Source organism: Gorilla gorilla, chromosome 18 (genome assembly GCF_029281585.2).
Source record: "Gorilla gorilla gorilla isolate KB3781 chromosome 18, NHGRI_mGorGor1-v2.1_pri, whole genome shotgun sequence".
Taxonomy (NCBI): Eukaryota; Metazoa; Chordata; class Mammalia; order Primates; family Hominidae; genus Gorilla; species Gorilla gorilla.
In genome coordinates, this window is record NC_073242.2 from 82,670,903 (window position 1) to 82,685,268 (window position 14,366).

Sequence of the window (14,366 nt, forward strand, 5' to 3'; positions counted from 1 at the left end):
TATCCCAAAATCTCTCTCCTGGTTGTTTTGTCCTACACAAAGATGACATTTTATTCTCATATTTGTTCACAGACATGATTCACATTTTTCTATCTAGTGCATAAGGAAATCATTCTACATTCAGCAATAGTGCCAGTTTGACTAAAAAAAAATTTTCCATATCCACAAAAATGTTAATCAGATTCTTGTTAGAACATGTGTAAGAACTGGTTTTCATTTTCACAGCTCTTGATGTCAGATTACTAAAATAATTTATGTTTTGTTGTGGGAACATGAGTGCACGCAAAACCTCTCCAATCACATGACCACTTCTCAGCCCACACGTCTTCATAACACATAGAAATTATTTGTGTTTTGTGGTAACGAATGAATGGCAGGAACAGCAGAATTTCAGTGTGGCCTTTCTTTATTTGATTAAACATATTCTTTATTTATTCTTAAAAAAACTAATTTAAGTTAAATGGCAGTAAACCATGATAATTTAGAAAACATGGTGAAACTGAGAGTGAAGAGAAATGTTCTTTACGTAAACCACACTGTAAACCATAAAACTTATTTTTGTCAACTGCTTTTCATGACAGTGGCTGGGAATTTGACATTTCTACTACAGTAGGCAAAAATACATGTAAAATACACTCTCCCACATACCACATCACATCTCTATTTATATTTCCAAACTAAAAGCATTACAGCCCAAAAAAGTGCTGAGTGCACTGGTCTAGTTACACCAAGAAGTGTATGTTCACACCAGCAACACCTTAAGCTGGTATCTGTGTGGCAAGGCCACTGCTGGTGGCCCCTGACACCAAGCCCTCTTCAATGGATCCAGTTTGGCTCACCAAGAGAAATCCACTGCTCTTTAACCCAAAAGGTGGTAAGCTTTTCAATGGCCTCTAGTTACCACAAGATAAAACAAACAAAATTCTCAAACAGATTATGAAACCCAACTGAAGTATCCACATGACAGCGTTCAATACTACCTCGCCACTTCAAAATGTGTCAGCAGCAATTAGCTATGAAAATGAGTGTTGTGAAAATTCGCAATAGTTTGAAACTGAATATTTTAAAACTAGATATCTTTAATATGACAGTAAACAATGTGACAGAAACATGGCTGTTTCTCTCATCTTGTCTGAGATATACATTCCGTACAGGTGACTGGGTCCCATAAGTTTTCTAAGAAAAACTTTTCCTTTCCACTTAATGATCCTAAGAAGTCAGTGCAATCTGGTTCTTCTCCCTGCAGAAGGGTTATTTAGTTTGGGATGTAACATTTTACAACAATAATACAAACCTCCTGGGAGAATACCACAATAAATGTCTCAAAAACCACTCAGTTAATCCCAGGGTATAATCTGGCTGTTTTAAATTACTGCAGGGAATATTATGGGCCTTAATGACACTGTAACTGCATAAAGCCAAAGAAAGCTAGAAAGAGGGGCCAAAAAAATGAGCTCAGAGCCAGCCGAAGTGACAACAAACATGTGGTTGTTTACTAGGATTGGAGAGGTTTAGTCTGCAGATGTTTGTGGTCTCTAGAAGGTTCCAGAGGAATGAGTTGTTATGAAGATTTGCAGAGTTGGATGAGAGCAAGATTCTTCTCGGAGATGGCAGGCCCCAGGACAGGGAGGCCCAGTGGTATAGACAGAATTTATAGATTTCTGTGGTCAGATCATACTCTACTGGTCCCACAATGTACATCAACAAATTAATATTGTACGGATGTCATTTCAAAGCCTTCTAAAGACGAGAGTCATTATTGAAGCCATTAGAGCACAGATGGTTCAAACTATATGCAGATATTCATACTTGCATTTTTGCATTATAGCTGCTTTTTTTTTCTATTGAACTGTAATGAATTGTCTCATAATCTATTCCATCTTCTTGCCATTAGCAGGCTTTGAATGTTCACAAATAGGAGCAAAGAACTCATTTTCCAGAGCTTTAATCACACAAAGAGGGAATGCCTAATTCTCTAAATGAAATGGTCTGTGATCACTGAAGCAGAGATTTAATATATCACGGCAAATTAGGTAGATTCTAATAAATTACTTATCTCCCTGAATACTTTACATATGCTTAAGAAGGAACATAGCCTGTTTGCAAACAGTGAAAACCCACAGCCTATAAAAATCCTTTGAAGAAAATGACAAATAAAAAAGTAAATTAAAAAATGAAATGCATTATATCCTAGACCTCTAGAGACAATTCCTTTGCAGCATTGATTCACAGCTCCATTAAAAATATCAATTAAATCCTTCAGTGAGATTGGGTAAAAGCTAGAAAATTAACTTTCAGAGCTGCTTTTTGAGGATCTGGTTACCCAGATACACCCCGGCACTGTACTGGCTTGATGTAAATTTAAAAAATGATAAAAAGATACTCCTTTCACGTCTAACTAAGCATATCAGAATTTGAGTTATACTTTTCATAATTTCTTTCTGTGTCATATACTAAGTTTTCAACGTGTAAATTTCACATCTATCTATATACCTATCTCCTTTTTATATATACATCCCTGGATCACCATTACAAATGTATGAAAATAATACAAATAGAACGAACTTTTAAGAAAGAAAGACAAAAAACTTGCAGTCATTGAATAAGTTGGTGCTAAGTTTCATTCTTTATATTTAATTGATAGAAACTGCATGCATCAAAGAAAATGCATACTGAGGTTTAATGTGCATAAAATGGATATTAGCATTTTAAAGAGGAAGATTAACACATTAATCCAAGTAATTTTCATACATTGCTTCTAATAAAATCTTCACAGTATAAAACTCTTAATGAAGCTAATCATAGGCATTCCATTTAGTGGGACGATTAGGGATAACATAAAAGTATTTCTTTTTCATAGGTTTTCTAAGATTTATGCTTTTGCTTATTAAAAATAAAAATGGGAATTGCATTTCAGTTCTTCCTAAGAAAATGTTGAAAATGCAAATAGACTTTCTCACGCTATCATGTAGGTATAAATTATTGAGAAGGTACTGCCCATTATGGAGAACTTAAGTCCTGAGGGGTGGCAGTTATGAGAAGGAGGGAATAGAGAAATAAACAAATGAAAAAGTATACAAAACTTCAACACCTCAAACCCAGGTCTCCCCGCTCCCAGCTTCCCATGAATTATAGATTATATACACCAGAGTAATTACAAAAATCTCATGTAGGAACTTTCATGTGAGCATTTACTGAGGAGTAGGAGATGCCTCTGGAGCATTTGCTTTCAAGCCTCCAAGTCATCTCTGTATTGCTTGTAGACAGACTGGAGGGCATGGAGAGCTTCGACTGTTACCCTGAGCTTGCCAATACCTTCACCATCTGCTCGTGCATCAAAAACTAGGGAGAAAAGAGCAGGAAAGTGTTAATATCATTCAACAGATTTTTCTTTGGAAAGGCTCGCAGACAGAAACAGTAGTTGAAAAGATGAAAATAGTTCTACAGAAGTCCAAAGTTGACTGGCATCTTGGGTATCTAAAGAATAAACCTTGTCATGTGTGCATGGAGATGTGCATTTGAGACGTACTGCATGGACCTGTACATATTGCTTGTGGAGCTAAAACTAATGAGCTAATCCTGAAGTTTACCTAGTGAAAGCCTCTAGGATAATGACCCTCACACACAATCAGAATTTTTAAGCTAGTCGACGGGCGTGGTGGCTCATGCCTGTAATCTCAGCACTTTGGGAGGCCGAGGTGAGGTGATCACCTGAGGTTGAGAGTTTGAAACTAGCCTGACCAACATGGAGAAACCCTGTCTCTACTAAAAATACAAAATTAGCCGAGCATGGTGGTGCATGCCTGTAGTCCCAGCTACTCAAGAGGCTGAGGCAGGAGAATCGCCTGAACTTGGGAGGTGGAGGTTGCGGTGAGCCGAGATCATGCCACTGCACGCCAGCCTGAGAGACAAAAGCGAGACTCCTTCTCAAAGAAAAAAAAAAAAAGAATTTTTAAGCTAGTAAGGAGTAAGTCTAAAGGGAATTTATGATAATGTATACAGTGTTTCAGAATGGCAAACCACTGTATAGATGTTACATGATCATAGCTTGAATTAGTTATTTATCTTTCTGAGGAAAACATTTCATTTAAAATAGATTTTATGTGAAATTAGAAAAGATTAAAATGGCAGACCCAAGAATCTTAAGATCTGTGGGTTTGAGTATATGTGGGATTTTCTTGGAAGAGGGACCACTACTTTCAGTGGTGTCCCAAAGGTAGATCTTGGGCTCAAGTGATTCCCCCACTGTGGCCTCCCCAAGTGTTAGGATTAGAGGCCTGAGCCACTGCACCCAGCCCCGAAGGTAGACTGTTTGGCTGGAGCCATGGGCATTCTCTGAGCTCAGTGGTGGAAGCCAAATGGGATGCCGATTCAATACCTGAGACTCCATCCCTCTGTGGACAATGATAATGGCTAGTGACTCAAGGCCAGAAACCTGGATTTTTGTAAGTCTGATAGCACTTATCACTTATGAGTCTTCATATAGTTTCTGTTTTTTTCTTTTAGACAGTGTCTGGCTCTGTCACCCAGGCTGGAGTGCAGTGGTGCAATCTGGGCTCGCTGAAACCTCTGCCTCCAAGGGTCAAGCCAACCACCCATCTTAGCTTCCTGAGTAGCTGGACTACAGTTGGGCACCATCATGCCCAGCTAACTTATATATTTTCTTGTACAGATGGGGTTTCACCATGTTGCCCAGGTTGGTCTTAAAACTCCTGAGCTCAAGCAGTCCACCTGCCTTGGTCTCCCAAAGTGCTGGGATTACAGGTGTGAGCCACCACACCTGGCTTAGTTTCCAGTTTATAATTCCTTATGGTTTTCCTTGAACTTTAATGTGTGTGTGTGTGTGTGTGTGTGTGTGTTTAATTCCAAGAAAATTTGTTAGAAAGCCTTAAAACTTGATACACAAAGAGTTAGGTGCAGAAACTGAGCATTGGGTAAGTCAAAATGGCATGAGTGGTCCCCAGCTCATTCCCTGGAGCTGTCATCTCTGCTTTGGGACTTTTCACTTTTATGCTTGCTGCAGAACAAAGCATTAAAATCCCAACCTCATTTATACCTAATCTTTTGGATCTTTCCCAAAACATGGCCACAATAGCTGACTATGTCAGATCAGTGGGTCATATGTGGTCTCTCAGAAGAAGATGGGTTGCTAAACAGCCATCTGGAAAAAATACGAAGAATGTAAAGCAAGGATAATTTTGGTATTTTTGTCAGACTTTCTTGGTCCTGGTAGTCTTTAAAAGGGTTCAGGTTAATATTTCAATCCTCTCATCTTTTTCTCTGTGCCAAAGTTGGGACCAACTGCCACGTGGTTAGAAATGTATAGTTTATAAAGATTTCCCAGAAGAAGTTTTTAATTTGGTTATTTGGTCTAATTTGGTTAATTATTTGGCTTGAGCCTGACTTTTCAGCACTTGACACATACCTAGGACAAGCAGCTTGACAACGAACCAGGGCTGAACTACAGCGTAAGCAGAATGCCTGGCACATAGGAGGTGCTCACTTCAGTGTTTGTTGAATGCACAAGTGAATATGTAAACAAGTCATGCACATTTTTCCAAAGATGGCTCTGCTAACTTAACAAACAGGACTAGGAATCAGCCTTATTTCTCTATTTACTACATAAAGCCTAGGCTATCCCTGATTATGATTTTTAAAAGTCTGATTAATAAAACAATTTAGCATGTTCTAAATACAGAAGAATAGAGAGTAGAAATTAAGCATTGTTGGGAATCACAACTAGTAAGTTAAAAATCCAGGACAGCACATTTGTCAGGAACAGATCAAATGTCATTACTCCTCACAAAATCCTGGTGGGAAATAAAGGATCAAAGCTACTTCCTTGCTTTGACTGTATCACTATATTGCAACACTAAATTAAAGAGAAGCCTTGAGAAAGACATTATCAGGATCACTCAGAATAACATGTTTAAGGTTAAGTACCTTAACAGAAATAAGGCTTCCATAAACATTAACAGAATAACATCCTGAAGGTTAAGTCTTAGCTGAAATCTGGCTTCCATAAACAACCCTAGAAAAACATGTGGCCAGGCGTGGTGGCTCACGCCAGTAGTCCTGGCATTTTGGGAGGCCTAGGTGGGCAGATCACTTGAGCCCAGGAGTTCCAGACCAGCCTGGGCAACATGATGAAACCCTGTCTCTATAAAAAATACCAAAAAAATTAGCCGGGCGTGGTGATGCACGCCTGTAGTCCCAGATACCTGGGAGGCTGAGGTGGGAGAATTGCTTGAGCCTGGGAAGTCGAGGCTGCAGTGAGCCAAGATTGCACTCCAACTTGGGTGACAGAGCAAAACTCTGTCTCAGAAAAAAAAAAATTCCAATGGCCAACTTTTTTTCACATATTCACTCAATACTAACAAATGAATAATTCCTTGTGAAGCTAAATTAATTATTTTACAATTGCTGTTGATTCAAAGGAAAGCAGGGGGGAGGACAGGAAAAGGATATAGGAAGACGCTTCAGCTTCACCAAGGCGTCAACTTGAGTTGTAAAGGATTCAAGTAACGTGTGACTCAGCACCCTTGGAGCCAGCAAAAAGAAGGTTTTAATAAAGAGTTTGGAGTTCAGCAATTGTTGGTTGCACAAACTGAGCAACACTTTCACCCATACCATCGATATTTTGCTCAATGAGGTCCCTCCCTTCCTGAAACATGTCAGCGAGGTCGACGTGAGCCACGCCAATGTCCTCACACTCCAGGTCCTGCTCGTCCTCTGGAGGGTCACTGACCACGGTGAAGCGAAGGCTGGTAAGGCAGAGATCAGAGAAAGTCACCACCAAGTGAGAAGAAATCACCACGAGACAAAACTCCCAAATGGGGTGTTATCACTAGGTATAAAATGTTAAAGTTTCCAATTATCCCAATAAAAAGAAAGGTACACTAGGCTAGATAAGTTATTATATGAACTATTAGAATTGTTATAAAACACCCAACCTTCAAATGAACACTAATCCACTTTCTAAGCACTGATTAACATTTATCTCTATAATCTGAGAAAATTACTAGGCAAAGAGAAGGACCAGATGTTCACTCAATTACATACTATCTGATTATATTTTGACACCTCTACTTTTAAGGCTAAAAGGATGAAGTGAATAAAGACCATGGAGGTTAAATGGTCAGCATTTTCCATAGAAACGTAACATTTCCTGTAGAAACACACAACTCTGGAGTTGCTACTAAGGAATTTAACAAAACTGTATGTGTTCTACAAAAGGCAGAGATCATGCTCTCAGGGTAACATTTTGAATCATGTTAGATAAATGTTGTAACTCTGCCCAACAGCTATATCAAATGTTTGTATTACTTGAGCAATCTTTAACTTACAATCATAGCATCCAAGTTTTATTTTACTTTAAGACATATAATTGTAGGGTTCTGATGGAACTGATTTAAATTAGTGGCTTGTGCGGAGGCCAAATGCACTTGGATTGACCAAATGACAGGAATTTACAGTTAAGTACTCTTTTGATATGTCTTGGCAGCATAGCTTAAACCATAGATGCTTGTAAACTTTACCATTTTAAACTTTTCAAAATGCATCCATCCCAAATCAGAAACAAAACAAGAAACATAAAAATCTACATCTCTGAGAAATCATGCCTTGAAAAACACAAATAAAATCCTTTCCAAATGCTTATAGGTAAACATGACAATACATTTAACCAACTGGCTGAAAGTAAGTATTCTATATTGAATTCCTTTACTAAGTCTCTGTTTTTAGCTAGCAATAAGAATTTTTTTGTTTGTTGTGTTTTTTTTTGAGATGGAGTCTCGCTCTGTCACCCAGGCTGGAGTGAAGTGGTGCAATCTTGGCTCACTGCAACCTCCGCCTCCTGGGTTCAAGCAATTCTCCTGCCTCAGCCTCCCGAGTAGCTGGGATTACAGGTGCCCGCCACCACATCTGGCTAATTTTTGTATTTTTAGTAGAGATGAGGTTTCACTATGTTGGCCAGGCTGGTCTCCAACTCCTGATTTCAGGTGATCTGCCCACCTCGGCCTCCCAAAGTAATGGGATTACAGGCGTGAGTCACCGCGCCTGGCCTGCAATAAGTTTTTATTAGAAAATAGAAATCCTTTAGGTCAAAATCAAAGTTAACACCTACTCACAAAATAATTATAAAGAGTACAGATCTTGGCCTTCAAGGTGGTACGAAGGAATTTTTATAACATGTATAAGATGGAAGGATTAAGATGGAGTGGTTAAGGGCACCCATTCTGGGCTCAAATTCCTGCTTTCCTACTGCTTAGCTGTGTGACCTTAGACAAATTACTTAACCTTTCTCATCTCAGTTTCCTTACCAGTGGAATGGGGATAATTATACTTATCTTACAGGGCTCTTTTGAGGATCAAATGAGATGATACAAGTGAACAGTTGCCTGGAACACAGTAAGCACTGAGTAAATGTTTGCTCTTTTTTTTACTAGTATTTTTAATATAGATAGAGTTGCTTATGCTTCTACATTTCTAAGGGGAGAGAAAAACTTGGCATCGGAAAAGCTTGTTTCAATTGAAAATTTAGTTAGATTCCCAAATTATACACTGACTATATCATTCAATTAAGTAAGATGAATGATTATGAAAGAAGTTTTCCTAAAATGAGTTAGGAAAAGAGGAAGAATTAAAACTGCTTGGAAGAAGAGGAATTAAAAGTAATATATAATGCACATATTATAACACAAGACTTACAGAAAAGACTGAGGCTATGCAGACTGTAATAATAATGTTAAGTGTTATCTTCATACAGTGTCTCATATCTAAGGATCATGTCTGTATCACTTTACAAATGCAGACAATTACCTCCACTGAATATATGAGAATTCTGTGGCAAAAGAAAGCCTTCTAAATGCCAGAGAAAGAACTCGAAATTTAAAAATGCAATATTTCTGGCTTTAAATTCTATATAGAGAAAAATGAGATGTCAAAAACAAAATTAAGAAACCAGAAAGTTAAGCTGAAAAGGGAGGAAAAGTACACTAAAATCATTTAAGAATTAAAAGTAATTTTTAAAAAATAACGAAAAGACACACACACAAATCTTTTATCTTACTTTCAACACTGCCAAAACAAAAAGGCCAACTTTGTCCCATGTCTGGAAGAACGCTTACAGTCTAGTCTGAGGACCTGGATGGACACAGGGGGCAGATGTCAAGCACTCAGGTGGAAGGAAGAACAGGAAGTGCTACCTGAGCTACTCCTGCCTCCTCTTCCCACCTCTTTCTCCTGCCACTCTCTACTTCTCAGTGAGACCAGCCTTGCTAACCACCTCTGCCTGGTCCTGGAACACATCTCTCTATACTCCTTCATGCCTGGAGTTCCCTTTGCCCGAAATGATCTTCTCTGAGCTTTTTGTGACCTGACTGAGTCCTCTTATCCTTCATGAACCAGCTTACGTGTCACCTCCTCAGATTCACTACTGAGGATTCACTGAATTTGATTCAGCTTTCACTGTTACTTTCTATTTTGGCATTTAACTTTTTGATTTTCTCTTAGTCTTTGTAGATGTAATTCATTTATCTGTCTATTATCATCATCTGTCTTCCTCAGGGGTGGATCTGTTCAACAGAACACTGTTAACAAGAAAAAACTGAATCCAAAAAAGGACCTTAAGTCAGTGTTAAACTACGACTTCAAATAAATACTGTTTGAAGGCACATTTCAATATGTTACCTCCCTTTTTAAAGTGACACGTGTATATTTGCAAATATAGCATGGGGTGGCATGCAAAGGTACTATATATAATTTATTATACAATGTCTATAACTTTAGACATGTCGGGGAAGATACATCAAATTTCTCTAACTGTCACTTTGTAGGTTATCACCAATATTCAACAGGGTTGCTGTCTGAGAAAATGGATTCTCATAAACTAGGAGCTACTTTAAATAATGTGACCTCTGAGTATTTAAAAAAGGTGAGAACATTTGCTGGAATAACAATTGGCTTTTGGCTGTGGAAAAACATACATGTAAACGCCTCTTTCCCTTAGGACAATGATACTGTTGAGGGAGAACAGTCAATGGGGCCATCCACTCCCATGGTGGTTCGAGGAGTGCACGGCCAGCACTCAAACACTCACCCATGGTTGGAAGCCCTGAGCCAGTCACTTGGCACCTGCAATACCTCTCTATCTTTCTCAAAAATGACATGAACATTTGTTTCTTTGGGGGGTGTTTGCAGAAACAACCATGGGAGAGTGGGAGTCATTATAGTTACTGTGGACTTTTCTCTTTTTTTGAGACAGGGTCTTGCTCTCTCACCCAGGTTGGAGTACAGTGGCACAACCATTGCTCACTGCAAGCTCGAACTCCTGGGCTCAAGCGGTCCTTCCTCCTCAACCTTCACAGTAGCTGGGACTACCAGTGCATGCCACCATGCCTGGCTAATTTTTTCTTTTTTAATTTTTAGTAGAGATGGGGAGTCTCACTATGTTGCTCAGGCCAGTCTCTAACTTCTGGGTGCCAGGGATCCTTTTGCCTTGGCCTCCCAAAGTGCTGGGATTACAGGTATGAGCCACCACATCTGGCCTTTTTAAATTTCTTAATCTATTCTGGTACAAATAAGTGGGTCCTCTGAGGAAAGGCAGGTCTAACACAAAAGCAGAACTTGCTTTTAAATTTTTTAAATAAACACTTTTGGGATAAAAAAAATGTTGTCTCCCAATATGATCTCACATTTCAGAAACAAAGCGAACACAGAGGCAGACAAATAAGACTGAATAGGCTACTGAATCACAGCCCAGGACTTGTCCATGGGAACTGAGCTCCATCCTAGACAGCCATGGCGCAGCTTGCTGACTGTAGGGAAGCAGATGCCATGGCCAGTGCTGTTTATTCCCTCGTCACTCATGACCTGGGATAACCCTGGGGCACTGGTGGTTTTGAAGGGGGCCCTGAAAGAAGCTGAAGCAAGTCAAACCTGAGTGATTACCATCCTGGGAAAAGTAGAGCCTCAGAAAGCTAGTGAAAGAATAGTGATAAAGCTATATTATCAGATCCTGAGAGCTAAGCATTCCAGTCTCTCTTCTTCAAACAGAAGATAAAATGCTAGTTTGGAAGCTCTTTTGAAAAATATGTCTTTAACATTCACTTTATGGCCCTCTGGAAAGGAAAGAACTTGAGTCTCCTAAGGTGGCAGAGTCAGCACTGTTTTTGAGGCAGTGAGAGGCTGTGTCATCAGTAGGTCATAAGGCAAGGAGAAGTGGGCAATGGAGACAGAAAAGGGGTACTCAAGCTGAGAGAGGACGGCCAGCAAGGGGCACTGGAGAAACCAGTTTGCGGTTAATAAGCAGCACAGAGGTAACTCCTCAAACTCTGCGGCAGAAGCTCACACAGAAGCACTAACTTTTTAAGATCAGTTTTTTTTTCTTTCTTCTGAAAATTATATAAATGTATTTTCTCTACTGAACCAGAATTGCAAGGAATCCTATTTAAATTAGAAAAAAAATGCCTTCAAAAATAATAATGAAATGATGGCTTATTAAACAGTGATAGTAAGATACAAATTAGTCTGAAAGGCTGATGAGCCATTACAAACAATAATATTAATGTCACTACTTACAATGATTGCAATTAACACTCACTGTGTGCTATGTGTCAGGTACTATACTATCTGTGTTACATATATTATCTCATTTAATCCTCACACCAACCCTCTATGGTGTTATCATCTCCATTTTAAAGTTGAAGGAAGAGAGGTGCAAGAAGGTTAGGTAACTTGTCTGAGGTCAGTCAGCTAGTAAGCAATAGGGCAAGAATTTATACCCAAGGCATGTGACTCCAGAGTGTACCCACCTTTCAACCTGTTACAGTCTTTATAACTACAGGAGTGGCAATAGGATACTTTATACATGTTGTCCAGTCTTTGGTGTTCCAAGTCATTACAATTACTTTGTATAGTAGGAAGGGCCATTAAATTTCTAGGAGGAAGGCGATCTACAGAGATCCCGTACTCATTCGAGGATACAGAGTGAGTCAGAGAACCCCGATGTTCGGCTTCCTCATCTTGTGCCTTTTATTTTAACCACGTCCTGCTACAGAGATCTACTTTATGTAAACCATTAGATTATTTGGACTGCCAAAACATACCTTCTATTAGGCATCTCTTGTTTTTGTAGTATAGCTTTTAAGATGTCTCTCTTTGCTTGGTTGTTTTCTTTATCCACGTAGATCACTATACCAAAAGAAAAAAAAATGCCAAAAAGGAAGTCACTCAGGAATAGGCTACATTAGTACCATTCTGTATTTTTTAAAATACCTGTTTTTAAAGACACAAGTCATGCCACCTCACTTGCATGCCTGGGAAAAGAAAACAGCTCCAGAAACCAGAATCAAATCTGAGTAGTCATGTGATCTAATGTCATGTCACTGGCAGGTTTATGTGCACATTGTCAGAAAAGATACAAGCAACATCTAAGAGTGCCACATCACTGTCACTGCCTGTTAATGGCACTGGCAGTCATGACAGTAAAAGTCAACGGTCTTTATTGCTTTGTATTTGAGGGATTTACTGCATTTTCTTTCACCCAAGAAGCAAGTGATAATGATAATGTATGGCAGACTGCTTGTCCTTCCTGACAGCCTCAGTAATTTAATCCTTCTCTCCTGCCACAACATGCAATAAAAGAGGCGTCTAGTGTATTGGGTTGAGGAAATCCGCAGGCTGACGCCTGCTGGGGAGGGGTATGGGAGAGAAACGTGCAGGGAGAGAAAGGCTTTTTAGGGTGTGAGGTTTTTGGTTTTAAAGGCACATGCTGGCATCGAGGAATGTGGCCAGACCTCACTGGGCTGAAGCATGAGATTAGATAACTGACCTCAAGTCTCAACAGAAAGAAGACGGTGAACACTTGACATTGTAAGTAAGCATCTGCACTTTGGGAAAATGGCATTTCAATGTGCGAACAGTACAATTTTCATCCTGATTATTTGTTCCCAGTTCGGCAGACTTTCAGCCACGCATCAGCTTCTGAAGACATTTCTTTTTCATACACCATTTTGGATGTAAAGGCTCCCCTGTGACCAGATCTCAACTTAGAGATTATTCCTGGTCAAAAGCACGCAATGGGTGAAAGATATCATGATAGTTCTAAAGCCAGTTCTCCTTAGGCTCTGCCAGGAACAAACATCTTTTATGTTGAAAATGTTTCCCTGAACAATTTTAGTTCAATTCCAAATTATGATGCTATCAACTCGTTTGTTTGGCTCAGTTGAGCAAATATTAACTGAGGGCCAAAGGCACTGAGTAGGCACAAGGCGGGAGAGACATAAAGGTACGGGTATAGGGGTGGGTTAGTGGTTTCAGAGAAGAATCATCCAAGACATAATAACCAAGTTAATAATCAACTCTGGATAGCCAAAGTCAAACACCAGCTCCTAGCTTACTGCTCTTTGCATGATATCATATTAGTAAATGTGGCTAGTTATATAGGTTACTGAAGTTTATAGAAATTAATACAGATTCAAAGGTTCAGAGTATTTTTTTTAATTTATCAATGCCAAAAAGTCACGCTAACAGATCACTGGAAGACAGACTTCGTTTTTTAGAGGCTGCCAGTACACAACACTAAAGGGGAACTTTTTTTCCAAATGGGATTTTTTTTTTTTCTGTTAATTACCAATTCAAGATGTGGCACATCATATTGTTTTTGACTTCAGAGTTGTAAAGCTTTTATGTCATACTGGCTTCCATAGTTTGAAGACAAGGGTAATCTCAGTGGTTAAAAAAAAAAGACTGAATTTCAAATGCCAGTATCCAAATAAAGGGTCTTCCAATTAAACCTAGACCAGATTTGATAAATTTCAATAGCTTAAATCATTTTTTTATTGTGGTAAAATATACATAACATAAAATTTACCATCCTAAATTAACAGTTAACATTTAAGTATTCAGTTTAGTGGCATTAAATACCTACATATTGTGGTACAACGATCACCACTATCCATTTCCAGAACTTCTTCATCTTCCCAAACTGAAACTCCATACTCATTAATCAATAACTTTCCATTCTTCCCTCTTCCCAGCCCCTGGTAACCACCATTCCACTTTTTGTCTGTATGAATCTGACTCCCCGAAGTATGTCATATAAGTGGAATCATACAGTATTTGTCCTTTTGTGTCCAGTTTATTTCATTTAGCATTGGTGTTCTCAAGATTCATACATCTTGTAGCATATGTCAAATTTCATTCCTTCTTAAGGCTGTATAATATTTCATCATATGTATATACCACATTTTGTTTATCCACTTATCCTGTGATAGACATTTGGATTGTTTCCACCTTTGACTATTACGGATAATGCTGCTCTAAACATGGGCATACAAATATCTGAGTTCTTGATTTCAATTCTT

The 14,366-nt window shown here is 38.9% G+C and overlaps 1 protein-coding gene across 2 annotated transcripts in view; it reads right to left on the minus strand.

Annotated features, from left to right (window-relative positions):
- Window positions 1-2,603: 2,603 nt before the first annotated feature.
- Window positions 2,604-14,366, minus strand: part of RPGRIP1L (RPGRIP1 like) — a 100,596-nt gene continuing 88,833 nt past the window's right edge. For both annotated transcript variants that reach the window (XM_019012609.4, XM_055366794.2), the window contains exons 24-26: window positions 12,108-12,192; window positions 6,631-6,764; window positions 2,604-3,342 (exon numbers count right to left, since the gene is read on the minus strand). In XM_019012609.4, the coding sequence (XP_018868154.2) occupies window positions 3,230-3,342; window positions 6,631-6,764; window positions 12,108-12,192 (332 nt within the window). In that variant the 3' untranslated portion in view covers window positions 2,604-3,229. The remainder of the gene's footprint in view (window positions 3,343-6,630; window positions 6,765-12,107; window positions 12,193-14,366) is intronic.